At 49.7% G+C, this 16393-nt stretch overlaps 1 protein-coding gene across 5 annotated transcripts in view; it reads right to left on the reverse strand.

Annotated features, from left to right (window-relative positions):
- Positions 1 to 16393, reverse strand: part of COL27A1 (collagen type XXVII alpha 1 chain) — a 195601-nt gene that overhangs the window by 2235 nt on the left and 176973 nt on the right. For all 5 annotated transcript variants that reach the window (XM_065696066.1, XM_065696069.1, XM_065696070.1 and 2 more), the window contains 19 exons: positions 14004 to 14060; positions 13816 to 13869; positions 12852 to 12905; positions 11517 to 11570; positions 9937 to 9990; positions 9754 to 9861; positions 9313 to 9420; positions 7795 to 7902; positions 5585 to 5638; positions 4701 to 4763; positions 4248 to 4301; positions 3793 to 3828; positions 2780 to 2797; positions 2385 to 2420; positions 2027 to 2053; positions 1734 to 1799; positions 1200 to 1368; positions 922 to 1031; positions 3 to 221 (listed from right to left, as the gene is read on the reverse strand). In XM_065696066.1, the coding sequence (XP_065552138.1) occupies positions 3 to 221; positions 922 to 1031; positions 1200 to 1368; positions 1734 to 1799; positions 2027 to 2053; positions 2385 to 2420; positions 2780 to 2797; positions 3793 to 3828; positions 4248 to 4301; positions 4701 to 4763; positions 5585 to 5638; positions 7795 to 7902; positions 9313 to 9420; positions 9754 to 9861; positions 9937 to 9990; positions 11517 to 11570; positions 12852 to 12905; positions 13816 to 13869; positions 14004 to 14060 (1449 nt within the window). The remainder of the gene's footprint in view (positions 1 to 2; positions 222 to 921; positions 1032 to 1199; positions 1369 to 1733; positions 1800 to 2026; positions 2054 to 2384; positions 2421 to 2779; positions 2798 to 3792; positions 3829 to 4247; positions 4302 to 4700; positions 4764 to 5584; positions 5639 to 7794; positions 7903 to 9312; positions 9421 to 9753; positions 9862 to 9936; positions 9991 to 11516; positions 11571 to 12851; positions 12906 to 13815; positions 13870 to 14003; positions 14061 to 16393) is intronic.

The raw sequence follows: 16393 nt of genomic DNA on the forward strand, positions 1-16393 counted from the left end.
ACCCTGCAATCATCCGCTGCCACCTCCGGCCTGAGCTGCCCCCGCGCCTCAAACATCTGCCCATTCCAGGCCCGGAAGCTCACGGCGTTATCCATAGGCTCCGAGGAGGAGCCGTCGCGCCAGACGGAGGTGTTGAGGCAGTGGATGGTGATGTGCTGCACCGCCTCGGAGCTCAGGAGCCGCAGGAAGTTCATCTGCACTCTGCCGATGTCGAAATCCAGCTGTGAACGGGACAGAGGTGTCAGGGGGACCCCTGGAGCGGGGCTGGGGCGTTAGTGCCTGGTGTAACAGTAGAGGTGGTCCCTGTGCTCTGGCTTGCAGGGCTGGGTCAGGTCTATGGGCATTAAGGCCAGACGCCAAGGCAATGTGGACAGCTTTCCTATGGACACAGCAGCTCCTTTATTGAGAACAGTCAGGTCCTTAAGGGATAATAACGTAAACTGGGAATTCCAGACACACTCCTGCAAAGAAGCGAGGCGGCAGGTTCAGTTCATCTGCAGATGAACACCGGTATTGATGCTGCTATTGTTCTTACAGGAGCTTCCTCAATAAAAGCCCTGGAGTTAGAAACCTGGATGTTTGAGCTTGACCTCGCTTTGTGACCTGGACATGAAATAATCCAACAAAGCATTTGGGAGCAGCGTGTTTGCAGAATTCCTGCCCTCTGTTTGGGTTATGGGTTAAGCAAACACCGCTGCAAAAGCCCTGCTTTGTCTTCAGGAGTCAAGAGCGCTCTTGGGTATGGTTTTAAGCTGCGTGAGAGCAGTTCTGAATGTCACAGCTACACCGATTCTGCCTCGAGGCGAAGCCAGTGGGCTCTGCCATAGCGGGCAGCGGTGGTGCTCCGGGATGACACAGTCCTGGGTAAACATTTCATAACAGTGTATGGGAAATGCCGTGCTGGGGTTGAGCTGTGTGTACCTTGGAGACGGTGATGGGGCTGAGACACGTCTGCCCACCACTGGTGAAGTTACAGGTGACCTGAATGGTGTCCGAGGAACAGCCGAGGTTTGGGTCTATCCAGTAGGTACCTGAAGAAACAGAGGATTTGGGGGTTAAAAAGAGCACTTTATCTTTAATGTGATGAGAAAAGGTAAGTTCTAATATCTGCATTACTGCTCCCATGGGAGGAGACCAGTTTGGGCTGTGTGAATTGGCCCTATGGAGGACGCAGCCACCCCATGCTCAGGGCTTCCTACCGTCGTTCATCTTCTGTTCACAGTTCATGAGGTCTCGACAGATGCGTGCGGGGTTTTCCTTGGTTCCCAGGGGTCTCTTGATGCTCTGAATGAGGTTGCTGAGGTAGTGTAGTGTCTTAAAGATCTCCCCTCCGTGGTCCAGCATGAGGAAGTCTGGATGTTGGTAACCCTGGAGAGAGAAGGATGCAAAGTCAGGTGTGTCTTGGGGGGCACACGATGCTGTAACCTTAAGGGTTTCTGCTTCATATGGGGCAAAATCAGTGGGGCAAAGACAGGCTGTGTCTGGGATCCAGTGAACTTCATCAGCTGCGCTCTCCGGAATGAGACATCTCTAAAGGGATGAGGTCTCAACCTTCACAAACGCAACACAACCGTATCCTTTAAAGGGATCTTTGCATGCATAAACCCCCAGATGTTCCATAAGAACAGCTTCAAACAACAGCTTTGTGTGTATAAACGTTAAGCACACACAAAGAGCAAACAAAACCTGATTGTTCCCATCAAAGACTGGTGAGTTCTAAAGGACTCTCCTACCTCTGTCTTGAGTGCGGTGCTCGGGTCGATCAGTGTCTGGAAAGCTGCCCCAAAGCTGTCTTGTTGCTAGGGTGGGGTGAAAGAGATGGTAACTGAGATTGTTAGAAGCTGCCCTCATGCAAGCAAATGCTTCTCAGTCTAGGGCTGTGATTCAAGCATTGCTCTGCATCTCTTGCTGGACCTGAGCGTGTGTCTTCAGGCTCCCAGCAGCTCTTTCTGGATGTCCCATCAGCACCTTGGCTCTGCATCACTTATTATCAGCGTTAACAAACAGAGAGAAAACAGCAACTTACAAACGAGGCCGGAATTCCTGGCGGTCCCTAGAAATCAAAGCAGAAAAGGGGCATCAGCCAGAAGGATGGGCAGTCACTGCAGCAAAGGTATTCACTCATGTTCTTTTGAATCCTCTTCCCCTTGGAGTCCCTCAATGCAGGTGAGTGAGGGAGGCAACAATGCTGTCTCTATATAAGATACTTGGAGATGGTTTGGGCTGAAGCACAAGAAACACTGCTCCATTCACACACACGGTTTTGCATACGAGGAATGGGGCTAAGCTATAATTTCCAATGAGTGAACAGTCCCTCTGGAGACGCAGCTGTAAATTTAACCTTGCTTCAATCATGTCTTTGAACCCTTTTCACATATACGTACCGGAGGGCCAGGGTGTCCTCGTGGGCCTGGAGGACCCTAAAGACAGAGCGGCATCAGTTAGTGCAATACCTGCAGTGTACAGCTCTATTTCCCTGCTGGAATCCTCCAGGTTTCCGACATCTTACAGCGTCTTCTCCCTCAAACCCTTCAGGAGGCAGGAGGTGGTTTCATTTCATCCACCTCCCAGCTCCGAGTGCATCTGTCTTCACCTGGCCCGTTCCTAGTGCATCCCTTATTCCCAACCTTTAGCTCTTTATCATTAATGCCACATCCCCAGGTACTCATCACATTCCCTGCGTCCACGACTACCCACCCTGCAGCTTTCCATTTGCTAAAAGCAACTGCTTTATTTAAACACGAGATATTAGTCAGAAAAAGTGGTTTCAAACACTTACCCTTGGACCTTGCAGACCCTGCAGAAGAAGAAAGAAAAAGGAAAAGCTGTCAGAAGATGCTCATTAATGAACCAAAATCTCTGTATATCTCTATATATCTATACACATCTCACTGTGTGCTGTTCCCAAGGTGCCTGTGCAAGGGCTGGTTTCTGCACTGAAGGACAGTGGAAGCAGGGTCCAAATCGTCTACAGCAGGGAGGTCACAACAGGATGCTGATGGCCTCAACATCAGCAGATGCTCTGCTGTGTCCATGGAGGTGGAAAATGGTGAGGAAGGAGAGAGGCGGCATCCTGGCTGGTTAGAAACGTGCACTGGGATTTGGGTATCTGCGGGGCATTTGCTTATAAGAGGTCTTATTTGAAGAAGGCACAAACCAGCCTTCTGCACCAGCCACACGCTGTGTGTGCTGGGATGCCTGGAACAAGCCCCTGCATGCAGCAACAGCCACTGGCTGCTGTAAGAAACAACCTGGAGAGCTAACAGTCCGTGTTACGGGTAACAAGGAGGATGTATAACATGTACCCAGCATCCCTGCACACCTCCTGTATGGTGGGCACACCAAGATGCTGTGAGAAGGGAAAGAAGTCCGTCACAACCACCACAAGAAGAGGACCAGAGGAAGAGCAGAAGGCAAGAACATGCCCTGGCACTGCTCCCTCATACAATGGGGACTGCACACAGGCAATGATGCTACTTAGGCATGTCCCATGCCCCTGGCCTGGGCAGCCTGCTGCCATTCACTGTGATTTGTCCCTGGTCATCGCTAACATGATAAAGTGTTAGATTTTGCTGTGGAATTGGGTTATGAAATGGGAATCTAAACAGCAGAGCGGGCATATATGTGCACATATGGATGTGCATGCACATACGTGTGTGCACACGTGTACTGGGGGGGTGGGTGTGAGACTGATGCCACCACACTGAGCCAGAGCCCGTGTGGGTACAGTGGAGCCTGGTGTGACTCTTGGCTGCTCAAGGAGAGGGACACAGGGCGCAGACCAGCACTTACCACGTCTCCACGGCTGCCTTTGTCTCCCTTGGGCCCCTGTTGAAGCACAGAGGTGGCTGTCAGTAACTGTTATTGCGCTGCATTGCCGGGATGCGTTGCCACCCAGAAGCTCCTTGCAAGGACCCAGGTGTACCCCTAAACACATCAGCTCAGGTTCCTGTGTTGCCCCGCTCATCCCAAGGCAATAAGGTTGCCCATTACTGGATGTTTTGGCATTGTCTGTGTTCATGTTGCTGGTTTTCTCCTCTGCCAGTAGCAGCCTCTGTACCGAACTGGTACACTTAGAGCTGCTCCTCGTGCAACTATATACACAGCCAGAGGCTGAACCTGCCGTTCAAGCTGCTCATCTGAAAGACCATTTCATTTCACTCTTTACAGCAGGGATTTACTCATGCTGGCCTCAAGCATCTCAAACACTGCTCTAAAACACAGGCACAAAAAGTGCAGATACTTACTGGGCTTCCCTTGGGACCCTGAATGCCAAGAGGACCAATAATTCCTTCTTTTCCCTAGGAAAGAAACGATAGGTGTGAACCATCACACAGGAACTGATGGTTTGCTTTTACCACGTCAGACTCAGTAAAGATGCTGAGGCTCTTTGCTGCTTCTCAGCAGCACGACCATGGTATTTGCTGCAGCTGAAATAAGCTGTTTCAGACGCAGCTCCATAGACACAAACCCTCACAGTTTGGTGCCACAACCCATGGAAAACCTCAGAAAGCCCAGGAATAGAAGGTTCTCAGTGTAGCTGGAGCCGCCTGCGCAGTGGGTATAGCAGTGAGACTGTCTCCAAGGCAGAAGATACCCATGCAGTGAAGAGGGCACTGTGCTCCTTATAGCACCCTGCAGCCGCGTAGAAACAGAGGGGAGAAAATCCACCCAAAGCAAACAAACTGAAACCCACTCACCATGAGACCAGGAGGCCCACGGGGTCCCTGAATGCCTTTGAAACCGAGGTCTCCTGGGGGGCCCTGCAAGCAGAGAGGAGATGTCAGGTCCCATTAATAGTTAAAAGTGGGTTAAAACTTAAACAGGGGAAGTTTAGATTGGATATAAGGAGGAAATTCTTTCCTGTTAGGGTGGTGAGGCACTGGAATGGGTTGCCCAGGGGGGTTGTGAGTGCTCCATCCCTGGCAGTGTTCAAGGCCAGGTTGGATGAAGCCTTGTGTTGGATGGTTTAGTGAGAGGTGTCCCTGCCCATGGCAGGGGGGTTGGAACTGGATGATCTTGAGGTCCCTTCCAACCCTAACCATTCTATGATTCTATGATTCTAATAAACATAGCCCATACGTTTATGTCCTTGCTGCACAGAGGTGCTGCCTCTTGCCTGTGGCAATGGGCAAGTCCAGTTTCTTAACAGCTTTTTTCCCACTCCTGTTTTCCAACAGGAGCTTGGAGCACCCTGCTCTAGTGGAAGGTGTCCCTGCCTACAGCAGGGGGTTGGAACTGGATGAGCTTTAAGGTCCCTTCCAACACAAACCACTCTGTGATTCTATGATGCTGCAAACACAAGCATCTGAAAGATGTTCAGGTGGGGAAAACTGCACCAAAGTCTATTGAATAGCCCTTTCGCCTCCATCATCTACTCATTTTAACGGGAATAAGCACCAACAAAGCATATGCAAACTCACCCTCAATAAATGAAGATGTATTAACTGAAGGAAGCTGGAGTCACAATTCAATTTCAATAGTTTCTGCGGAGCTGCTCGTAAAGCCTTTCAACAACTATTGCATTGTCTGTCCCCAGTAAAGAGGGACTAGAAAGCCAACGGGTCACAAGACAGCCTCTTACCTTTGGCCCAAACATGCCTGCAATCCCTGGAAATCCTGCCTCGCCAAAGTCTCCCTGCAAATCACAGCCAAGACAAACACAAGGACAAAGAGCAACAGTAAGTTCACATTGAACTGCAGGGCACTTGAAGGCATCTTCAGAGCAAGAAACCCATTGGTATTCTTCAGGCTAAGCAGGACCGACGAGAAAGAAGCATGAAAGGAGCACAAACATCAGGCTAAAGACAACTCCAGAAGCTCTCATAGACTCGTAGTTGACTTAGATCCCAGACTTCACCCGTTTGCTCCCAAACAGGGGCCATGCCTACACTATTTCTAGCCGATGCTTGTCTAGCTTGGACCACCACCAGCAGAAGCAGGATGGAGCATGTATTCTGATGCAGACCTTGTAAATTCATACTGAAAATAAATCATCCCCAAAGCCCTTTAAAACAAACTCTTTTTGTTTCTAATACCAGCTGGACTGACCTGTTAAAAGATAGTTTCAAACTCATTCAAGGTGTCAAAAAAGTGCATGTTCCCACAACATAACCTTGCACTCAAACCCAGGACAACCGTGCATATCCCCTTATCCTTTGTGCATATCCCCTTATCCTTTGTGCAATATTGGGCAATATTGGGCAAAGGACCCCTTATCCTTTTCCTAGCCAACCCTGCAGGGATTTTTGCTCTATTTTGTAGTAACAATGATAACACAATATTTACCCCACAGTGGGTAGCATGTGCTTGCATTAACACCCTCATCTCACCACGTTTGAGATGCATGAGCTTTGATCCTCCTGGGCTTCTCGGATGTCAGAAAGTGAGATGATTCAATGCTAAGTAAAAAGGGTCAGAAACATGCACCGGATGGTTCATTTACAGTCGTAGGAACATCAGGGATGGAAAAGGCCTGTCTGGCCTCGCGGCAGGACTGTGTGACCCATGCCGAATTGTACTTTATGGGGTGTTTTACAGTGTCTTGTTCAGCCCAGTTGTAAATGACTCAAGCGATGGGGTTTCCACCACCTCTATTACAAGGCTATTCCAGAGGCAGTCAAGAGAACTCAGTGTTGGGAGGATTTTTGCTGCCACAACAGTGAGAAACTGCTTGGCAAGAAAGGGCTTGGTTGGACTCTGGAGCATAAGGAACTTTCCAGGGATACAAATTGATTTAACTGCCACTTTATGGATCCTGGAAAGGAAAACTGCTACTAACAAAGGACTAAGGTCTTTCCTGCGATAGCAGAACCAAGCAAGCCCCCTTTATATAGAGGAATTCCAGGCAAAAGTGGGGAGCCAGAAGGGTTTCAATGCCATGGAGTCATCTCAGCTAAGGGGACCCCATCACTATGCAGCAAGGTAGGCAAAGGCAATATTGGGCAAAGGACCCTGCCACATGTGGACACGAGGATATTGCTGTTCTGTTGCTGGCTTGAACACTGCCATCACAGGGTTTTCTATGAAATACCCGAGCAAGGATGTTGTGATTGAGGTTGCTGGGGTTCGTCTTGTCCCTCGTTTTGTGTTAGTCCCAATCTCTCCTTCCCTTGTGTTAGTTTTACACCTATGGCCTAACTAGACCCTCTGATGGTCATCCCCATCTAAATAGCTTATATATTGTCGATATAACCTCAGGATGATGAAGTGCGACACTTCTGTGCTAAACAGGACAATCCCACAAGCACAATGAGGAAAAGCAGGAAGGTTCCGGAGCCTCCCTTGGAGACAAGAGTGGGAATTTAGCTTCTGCTTTGACTGAGGTTAAAACCTGCACAATGAGACCCACTCCTGCACCTCCTGCATGTCCCAGTGGAGCTGCAGACCCTCCTTCCCACTCTTCGGGTGGCTCAGGGTGCCTGCTTCACCTCCTTCACTCCATACCTCCCATGGGCTCCCACTGCACTGATAAAGACAGCACTGAGGGTGTTTGAGATGGTTCTGCAGCCCGGCTGCCAGCACACACCATGGCCTGGAACCACAGGCATGGGGATGATGTGGACACTCATTGTCTTGGGGAACACAGGCATGGGTTACACATCCCTGTGCACAGGTGAGCAGGGAAAGGGAGGGAGCTGTGCTGATGCTCCAGCACTCACACATAACCTGGTTATGGGTTCATCCATAAAGACCCCCCCAGCGTTCCCCCTGCTATCCCAGCCTGTGGATCGGAACCCTTTCCTGCAGGAGACACCTTGGATTGAGGTCTGATCAGCTCCATTCATCACTAACCGGTTGTCCCTTGGGTCCCGGATCACCAGGGCTCCCTGGAAGGCCCGTTCCTCCTGATGATCCTCGCTTCCCTGTTTGGCCGGTCTGTCCAGGCAATCCTCTTTCACCCTAAAAATAACAGGATTCAAGTAATTCTGAAGGACAGGAGCTAAATATAACAACGCTCAGCCAAAATAGCCATAGATGGAAAGCTGGGAAGGAGCGGCTCATGGGGACAAGGAATGTGGCTTCATCAGGAGATGCTAAGGCGGATTGCCGCAGGATGCGCCAGTGATGGGCATGGCTTGGTCCCCTCCTGAGCTTCACACAGAGCATGAGCTCCAGCAGAGCTGTATTGCATCAGGGCTAAGGGCAGCAAAGGGGTGAAACCTCTTCTGCTTGCACTTCCATGTGTTGCCTGTCCTGCCCTGCAGCTTCCCGTAACCTCGTGCCCCCCGCAGGCCAGCAAGTGATGATTAATCCACCTAAAATGTTGAGGATGCGCCAAGACTTCAGCTGGAGAACTGCAATCCAGAGCCTGCAAAGCCAACGTGCTCCCCAGCACCAGCGGCTGCAGAGAGGGGCTTCAGAGACCCAGCCCCACACGTTGCTCCCCGTCAATTCCCTCTGCCATGCATCGGGAGCTGCACAAGCCCCACTGACTCCACTTCGGAGAGAGGAGCAAAGGCAGCAAGAGCCAAGGATGGTTGAGCAGATGGCAAAGGGGCGATAGATTTCCCTGGAGCCAGGGTGTGGATCTGTCACAACACACCAAGGTCTTGCAGCCGCTTACGGTAGCATCCTGTTATTCTACCCAAGGCAGCTGGAGGGCAGCAAGTGACAGTCCAAGAGTGATGTATTAAGAGAGGCAGTGATTTAACCCAGACCTGAGAGCCTCTCACACCCAGCTGGAGTCTTCCTATTCATTGAGCCTGACTACAGAGGGCTGAATTGCTGCTGGTCCCGTTTAGATCCTGTGGCCTGGACTGGGGTAATGACCAGGAATAAACCCCCAGGTCACTAAAGCAGCTTGACCCTGCTTCCACCCAGAGTGATGTCCAAGCCCATCCTGGCTCCAGCCATTCCAGTGCAATAAATACATGCTAAACCCCAAGCAGCGCAGATTTCCCTTTGGCAGTTCAGGCCTAGCAAAGCAGCAACCAGAGGACACCCAAATCTCCCAAGGACTCATCCCCTTTGGGCATCCTACAGGCAGGCTGCAGCAGTTCCTTTGCCACTTCTCCAAGGCCTTGTTTCTTAGCCCTGTTTCTAACTGAAAGACGGCTAAAGCGTTCCTAGTGAGGAACTGTATGTGAGCTCAGTGAACGTCAACAGAGGAGAAAGGGTCTTTGGGACATTCAGCTGCTGTGAACATCATGAGAACGGAGGGATGAAGGAGGAAAAGGATCTACGGAGCCTCTAGCTAAGTGCAAAGCAGCAGGAGAAGCTTTATTAGACCTTGGAGAATCCAAGCTTTAGAGGTAACAGGCTCACAGACAGCACTGCTCATAGCAGTAACTTACGGAGTCAGAAACTCACCTTGAATCCTGGTGGTCCCTGTGCCCCGGGGAGGCCTGGTATGCCAGGGTTACCTCTTTTGCCCGCCATCCCTGTCCCGCCTTGCTCCCCATCATCGCCCTGCTCTCCCTAGGAAAGAAACCCAGAAAAGGTTATGGAATAAGATGATCTTCCCACCTCTGCACAGGGACGGGGGAGTGGTGAGATCCTGCCTCAGCAAGCACCACGGGCAGAGGTGTATCTAGAAGGCTGTGCATGCAGCAATCATTGGTTTATTTATTTGTAGACTTGGCAAAGCACGGGCAGCACGTGAGATATGCAGGGGGACCTATGATCACTGTGGGTACACGTAAACTGGACCATCTATAGCTGGACAACATCCATTTCTCCTGTGCTACCTTTTGGTTTTCCAGCTCCTAAGCTGCCTTTGCTACTGATGCTGTATTACACTTGCAAACTCACCGGCATCCCAGGCACGCCATCCTTCCCAGGCACTCCATCCACTCCAGGGGCACCCTCTTGACCCTGCCTTCCCACTACTCCTCGAGGACCTGGTAGGCCAAGGATGCCCTAAAATCACAAAGGAGTCAGTGATGGAGCTCCTGGGCAGCATCTCCTGGAGCAGAACACGGAGTTTTTACCTACCGGTGAGCCTCTGCTCCCTGCATTGCCCCGTGCTCCTTGCTTTCCTTTTTGACCCTGCAAGTAAAGCCAGACAGACATCTAGAATTGCAGCAGTTCTAACCCAGCTCCACTTGGGAGCCTGACTGAGGGTGTGCGTTTGGATAATGGTTGGAAAGAGTTTTGTAGAAAAAGGAGATTTATAAAGTCAGTTGCTCCAACACTGGGCAATGAGCTGCTATTTGGTTTTATTACAAGTGATTCTTCGTATGTCTTGAGAGTTCTAGGGCAGGAATGAATAGCTAGAAGGCAAGGACCTACATTTTTCCTAATACAGAGCAGATGAGGACAAAGAAAGCAGGATGAACTCGAGGGAGGACTCAGTGCACTGGCAAACATTAGAACAAGATGCTTAAAACCTGCGTCCTCTCTCAGTTCATGGGCAGCTCAGTGCCAAAGCAAGGACCCAGCGAGTCTTCTGCATGGCTTTCAGGAGGAGCTTTCCTCTGGGAGGTGGCTCCTGTTTTGGAAAGTTGATGGGGATGAAAAGGGTATCCTGCGTCCGAAGTGTGCAGTGTGAATGGAGACATGAAGAGAAAATCCCCCTGGGGTTTGTTAGCTGTGAAAAGGATTAATTCGTGCAGGATGAATGGAAAACTCGGCCTCATCACCTTCACCAGGGCTCTCTCAGTGAGGTCATGTACTAAAGCACTCCTAAATGGAAGCGCAGCCTTTTCTGTGCATTGTTTCTCCATCTGCGCAGGACCAGCTCCATGAAAGAAACACTCCTGGGGGGGCTTTCTCTGCTATTCATTACTCCCAAAGGCAGCTCTGGATTGTCCTTCCATGGGTCGAGTTTATTCCCCTTATCACCTAGTCCCCTGTATATATACCAATGTATACCACTATATGTACCAATAACACCTACAGGAGGTTAACCTATCTCCTGGCATCACCCCAGCAGGATCAGATTTAAAGCCCTGACATCTGCCCAAAGGGAGCAGGGATTTGCTGAGCACTGGGGTCACATTCTTATGTTCTAGCAAATAAAGCCCCTGATCTGTGAGAGTAATTAGCAAAAGCTGTCATTACAGCCAGATGTGGAGGAAGGAATAGGTATGAGGTACCGCGATGAACCCTGAAGGACCCATGCGTGCTGTGTTTCCTTGCTCATTGAAGGCAATAGAGGGACTTTTCCAAGAAGCATAATTGCATGGATAAATGGACTCCAAATCCATGAAGGTTTCAAGCCAGAAACGTTCATGGTTCAAATGAGAGACACTTGCCTGGCTCGGACCTCCTTAGGGACAGAGGAGCCAGCTGGAGGCACTACAAACAGGGCTATGGGAAGGAGACACAGCCCCATGGCAGTGACCGAAGACCTGCTCAAGCTTCACCCATCAAGCTGAAACTGTCTTCGTCTTCTTTAGCTCCACCAAGCCACCAAGCTATTGGGCTTGGACACTCAAATGCACGTTTACAGCCCTCCCAGCAGGTCCTTCAAGGCTCAGACCATAGGGCAAATCGCACATCCTGGGAATAACCCTTAACTAGGCAGTTCCTTTAAACCTGGGGCACTATATATCCACCCTGCTGAAACCTACCACATCACCTTTGGATCCCTTTGCTCCTGGCTGGCCTGGTGGTCCCGGATCCCCCTGCAAAATACAAGCAAGAAAAAGCTGCTTGAAATTCTCTTCTGGCTGTTACCTTGCACCAAACAGAGCAAAGAACAGCCCTAACACCGGCTGCAGGGGGGAACAGCCTGTGCTCAGACAGCCCTCGTGGGGGAAAGAGGGAAGGAGCTGTCTCCAGAGAGCATTAAACAGGGTGTCAGCTGGATCAGTGCTACCCCCTCCCATGGGTGGTGCTTGCACGCGTGGAAATCATTCCCTAAATTCCCTATGGTGCCTGGAAAACTGTGCTGGAAGCGGGCAGGAAGGAGCCTGTTGTGGGAAAGGTACGGCAGTGACTACACAGTGGCTACATCCTTAGTGTTGGTGCTGACTCCCTTCTGCATGCTGCAGCCCTCTCCTTGGCTTTGCCTGGATGTCAGATATTAGAGATCTACCTATGGAGGAGTGAAGCAGAGAGGATATTTCACAGCTCTCTTACTGGTCTCTTCCCCATCACACACATCTGCACCTTTTCTTCTGGCCATCCAGATGTATTTGTGGCAGGGGCAATTGCTTGCCTGATATCAATGAGCCACATGTTTCTAATGGGTCTTTACTTAAAGAGTTTCTGCTCCATCTAAAACACTGACATCCAAGGAGCTACCACCCCTCAGAATAAACTACATCCACTGGGAATGCAGCAGCTCTACCCACTTCAAGGCCATCTGATAGAGCACGAAGATTTTATCCCAGACCAGAACCTGTTGCTCTTCCCAGCAGCCCTACAAAGAATGGGAATTGATTCCGTGTTATTTCCCAATACGAACTACATTCAGTGTGCTGCACTCGCAGTTGCAGTAGCCACATACACAAGTTAGATGCTGCTGTATACAACAAGGGAATAAAAGTCCTTCCGTTAAGTCTGGATTTAATTTAGTCCATCAATGCAGGCAGAATAACACGTTCTCACCTCACACTGGCCCATCTCTCACCAGCAGCATGACAGAAGCATTCCCAAGCAGACCCCTCCACTGTCACTGTCATCCCCCATCACCCACCTCCAAGCTTTTTAGTCCCTCTTGGATCACTCAGAAAAGACAGTTTTGGACACAGGCTTCTGGGAATGATCCCTGTTTCATCACCCATTTGAGTCTCAACATGGACTCAAAATGCCCATTGTCTAGGCCTGGCTCATGGAAATGCACACATTGCATGTCACAGCTCAGCACATTCCTTACTGCAGCCCTTCCCACCTTCCTTTCTGCATCTGCTTTTCAGATGCAAGGGACATTGGGTAGCTTACAATAAAGCAGCATCTCTTACAGGTAAGCCTTGCTGGCCAGGTTTTCCTCTTTCTCCATCAAGCCCGTCTTGACCCTTAAACGAAAAACAGAGAGGGAAAAATGTTTATTCTTGGGTATTTTTGTGGCAATGGGAAACAAGAAGGGATGCAACATCTCTATGGGAGGAGATCGGTATATCTGTGTTCTGCTGATACAGAAACGTTGAAGCTTGCAGGTAGCGTACATGCTCCCATGGATGTGCATTGGAAATGAATAGATAAGGGGAGCTATAATCACCATCTAAGCAGTAAAGACGGCTTTCTAATGCATTCCTAAATACACACAGCACTAATGTAAGAGACCAGTTGGAGACTGCTGTCCTATAAAGTAAGGCATCAGCACTGTTATCCTGGTGAATTGAAACTCTTATGTAGACTACTGCAGTGGGTCACTCTGACCTGCTGCTTTTGGATGGAGGTAAGACTTAGTAAGACTTTGCGGATCAGTCAGTAGAGATGTCCCGCAAAGAGAGCATCAGGAGCACAGGGAATAATTCATAACCCTGCTCTTGCTTTTGACAGAAATACCAGGAGTGAACAGAGATCTCCCCATGAAAGACATTACAGCCGTGGGCACATCAGTCTTGTAAATTCAACTGGCACGACCAAACTGGTACACATCTTCCCCAGGGTGTTTCCTTGGTAACCACAAATACCTCTGCTGAGATGGCCCTGCTCATTCTGTCAGTGTAGTGTGCTCAGGTAAGGCCATGGCACTGTGAGATGCTGACCTGTAGCACCCACATTTGCTTTCAGAAACACCTGAGGTGTAGATATCTGAGTTACTCCCTGTTTGAAACAACCATGTGCAGTGGTTGACAAGGACCACAGTTATGAATCCTGACTACTGGGCAAAGGGTTGACCTTCTGTGTGCTGATTGATGCAGATTGAAAGCACTTCCCCAAGACAACCATTTCTGAAGATACATTTGGAATAAGACTCACAGGATAACCAGGGTCTCCAGGCTCCCCTCGATCACCTCTGTCACCAACAGGACCCTACAACAACACAAGAAGGTGGCCATAAACAATCTGTCACCCGCAATGCCTCAATGGCTTGTACATGGTCTACAAGGAACCAACCCTGCCAAAATCAGGCCAGGGTTGAGTAGAGAAGGGATTTAACATCTTACTCTGTCTCCGGGTGGTCCCTGTGGGCCTTCTACCTTCCCATCATCTCCTTGTTCTCCCTGTGAGTGAGAATGCTAGTATTAATATAGACAGCAGATTATGCGGCAGATGCTTCTGTAAGACCCAATTCAGTCCTTCCATCTCATGAGCTCCTAAGTCAAAGCCTCTGTTGTATTGTTTCTGTTGGTTGCTTCACAACCTGGAGCACACTGACTCTTCACATTGCTTTCTTGGCCTCTTCGCTGGTTGTTTCTGTCTGGTCTAAACTGTCCTCCCCAAAGAACCAGGTGCAAAGGGTTATAGAGCTTGTAATTACAACAATATGGGAAACAGTCTGCCTCTGACTTCTATTGCCGACAGTCAAACCAAGCTCTTTAATGCAGCCTTTCCCCACCCTCATTGAGGGCTGAGCTGTCATGGGCACAAGGGTGGTCTGGATGGGCTCCCTGGTTGTGTGCCACCGCTGTGGGTTTGCCTTGCAACTGGTCAGGTGAGAGGGTCAGGCAGCTCCAGTTGCTGATGGGATGCTCCACACATGGTTTGGTTGGTAGATAACATCACCCGGCTTATTTATAGCTGAGATCTCTCTAAAACATCCACAGAGATCCCCTGAGACTGAACACAGACACTGCCTTTTCTTAATGCTGTTGTGTAAGTCACTCAGGGTCATGGTGCCCTTTTTGCTCTGGAGCCTGGCTCAGAGACAGTGGTTTCATTGCTCCCCATAGAAGACAGCCACATTCCAGCTCCTCCACTTCTTGGCTACTTCATATCGCTCAGCCTCTGGCACTCCGGCTCCTTGGGATGAATGTGTCTCAGAGTGCCTTTTACGTTGCAGCTAATGGAGAGAGGAGCTCTGGGGGGTCCTGTGGCTGCTATGTCTGGGGTGCTTGGGGTGATCCTAGAGCCTTGAAATCCAACCATCCACAGCCATGCAGAGCCAGGTTCCCCCCAGACTTGTGTAATTCTCAGTGGTTGCACCAGCCCTTTCTGGTGTATTTATGACTGTTGAACTTCCTGGGCTACCCCTATCTTCTGTTTGAGCTGCAGCTGCTGCAGTAAGGGTGCTTGGGCAATTTCTTACTGATTCTGCCTCTGGGAGAAGACATTTGGGGTGATTTGCTCTGTAGAATGAGGCTCAAGATTTGGCAAAACCTATTGCCGTTACCAGGTTCAAAGAGTTCAGTGCATCTCTCTCCATCACATGCTTGCTGACAGCAGTATTTTCTTTCTCTGTATTGCAGCGTGTTGGGTGGATGTTGCCAGGATTTCATATATACTCACAGGTTACTTACTGTCCTTAAGAGACCATGCACGGGGTGGGGAACTCCAGCGTATTTGCCTGGGGTTTTGGGGAGGTATCATGGCTGGAGAAATACATAGCGAGAAACTGTGCCAGGATGGCTCCAGGATGTAGTACTGAGGAAAGGGATGGAGACATTTGGGTGGTGGAATAAAGAGAAAGGGAAGTAATGCCTAACAGGCTCTGCCAACAGTTTCCGGCACTACTGAACTTGCTGGTAGTCAGTAGCAGAACCTGGCAATTGGTTTGCTTTCTAGCCATTATCAAAGGCATTAGGTTAGAAGGGAATCAAAGTCACTGTTCCTTAAGTCTCACGTAAAATAACCCAATAGGTCCCATTATACGTGTTACTCTGCAGAAGTCTTGGCACTGGTTTCTTCTTTCCAAACAGGATGTGAACACCTTGCCTTTTGGGAGCTGAGATGTGATGAACTCAAGGAAAGCTCAATTCTGGAGACCCTTGAAGAGCATCAAGACTCACACGCTTTCTCCCCAGAGCCGAGCTGTAGCTTTGTGTCCCTTTGAGTCCAATTCCCACCTTTTGCTTTGTGTTCTAACTGCGAAAACCCTGCAGCCTGGTCAGCAATGGACCAAGCTCCTCCAAGACTTCCTTTGCTGCTCAAGGGGGAGATGAAAGGTTTGTGCTAATCCTTTGGAAAGTTGCAGTGCAAAGAAGTTGAGTAAAGGGCAGCAAAGTAAACATGTTGGGATACAAATGGAAAACGCATGGGGAAGAAGGGCAGGCTTGTTGTTGTTGTTGGCTCCTGTCCCAAAGTGAGATACACCAGTTTGTAATTTCTAAAAGGATCCCATCTGGACTGCTTTAAGCAGCTGCCAAGTGCAGGCGTCTGCTCCGAGCAAGGCCTCTTTGAGGAGCTGTAAATGTATTAAAGGCACTGGAGTAGCTGCCTGCTATGGCACAGGGGAGCTGGATTCCATAGGAATTCCTCTCAGCAAGCTGCTTGCTTCTCTGGAAAAGGGAAGACCTTCCCCACTATTGTTCATCCTCCTTCTTCAGCACTGCTCAGTGTACTGCATTGCTTAAAGCTCATAGAGCAGCCATGGACCCCTTTTCTTTTCCTCTTCATT

This window comes from Lathamus discolor, chromosome 15 (assembly GCF_037157495.1).
Source record: "Lathamus discolor isolate bLatDis1 chromosome 15, bLatDis1.hap1, whole genome shotgun sequence".
Taxonomy (NCBI): domain Eukaryota; kingdom Metazoa; phylum Chordata; class Aves; order Psittaciformes; family Psittacidae; genus Lathamus; species Lathamus discolor.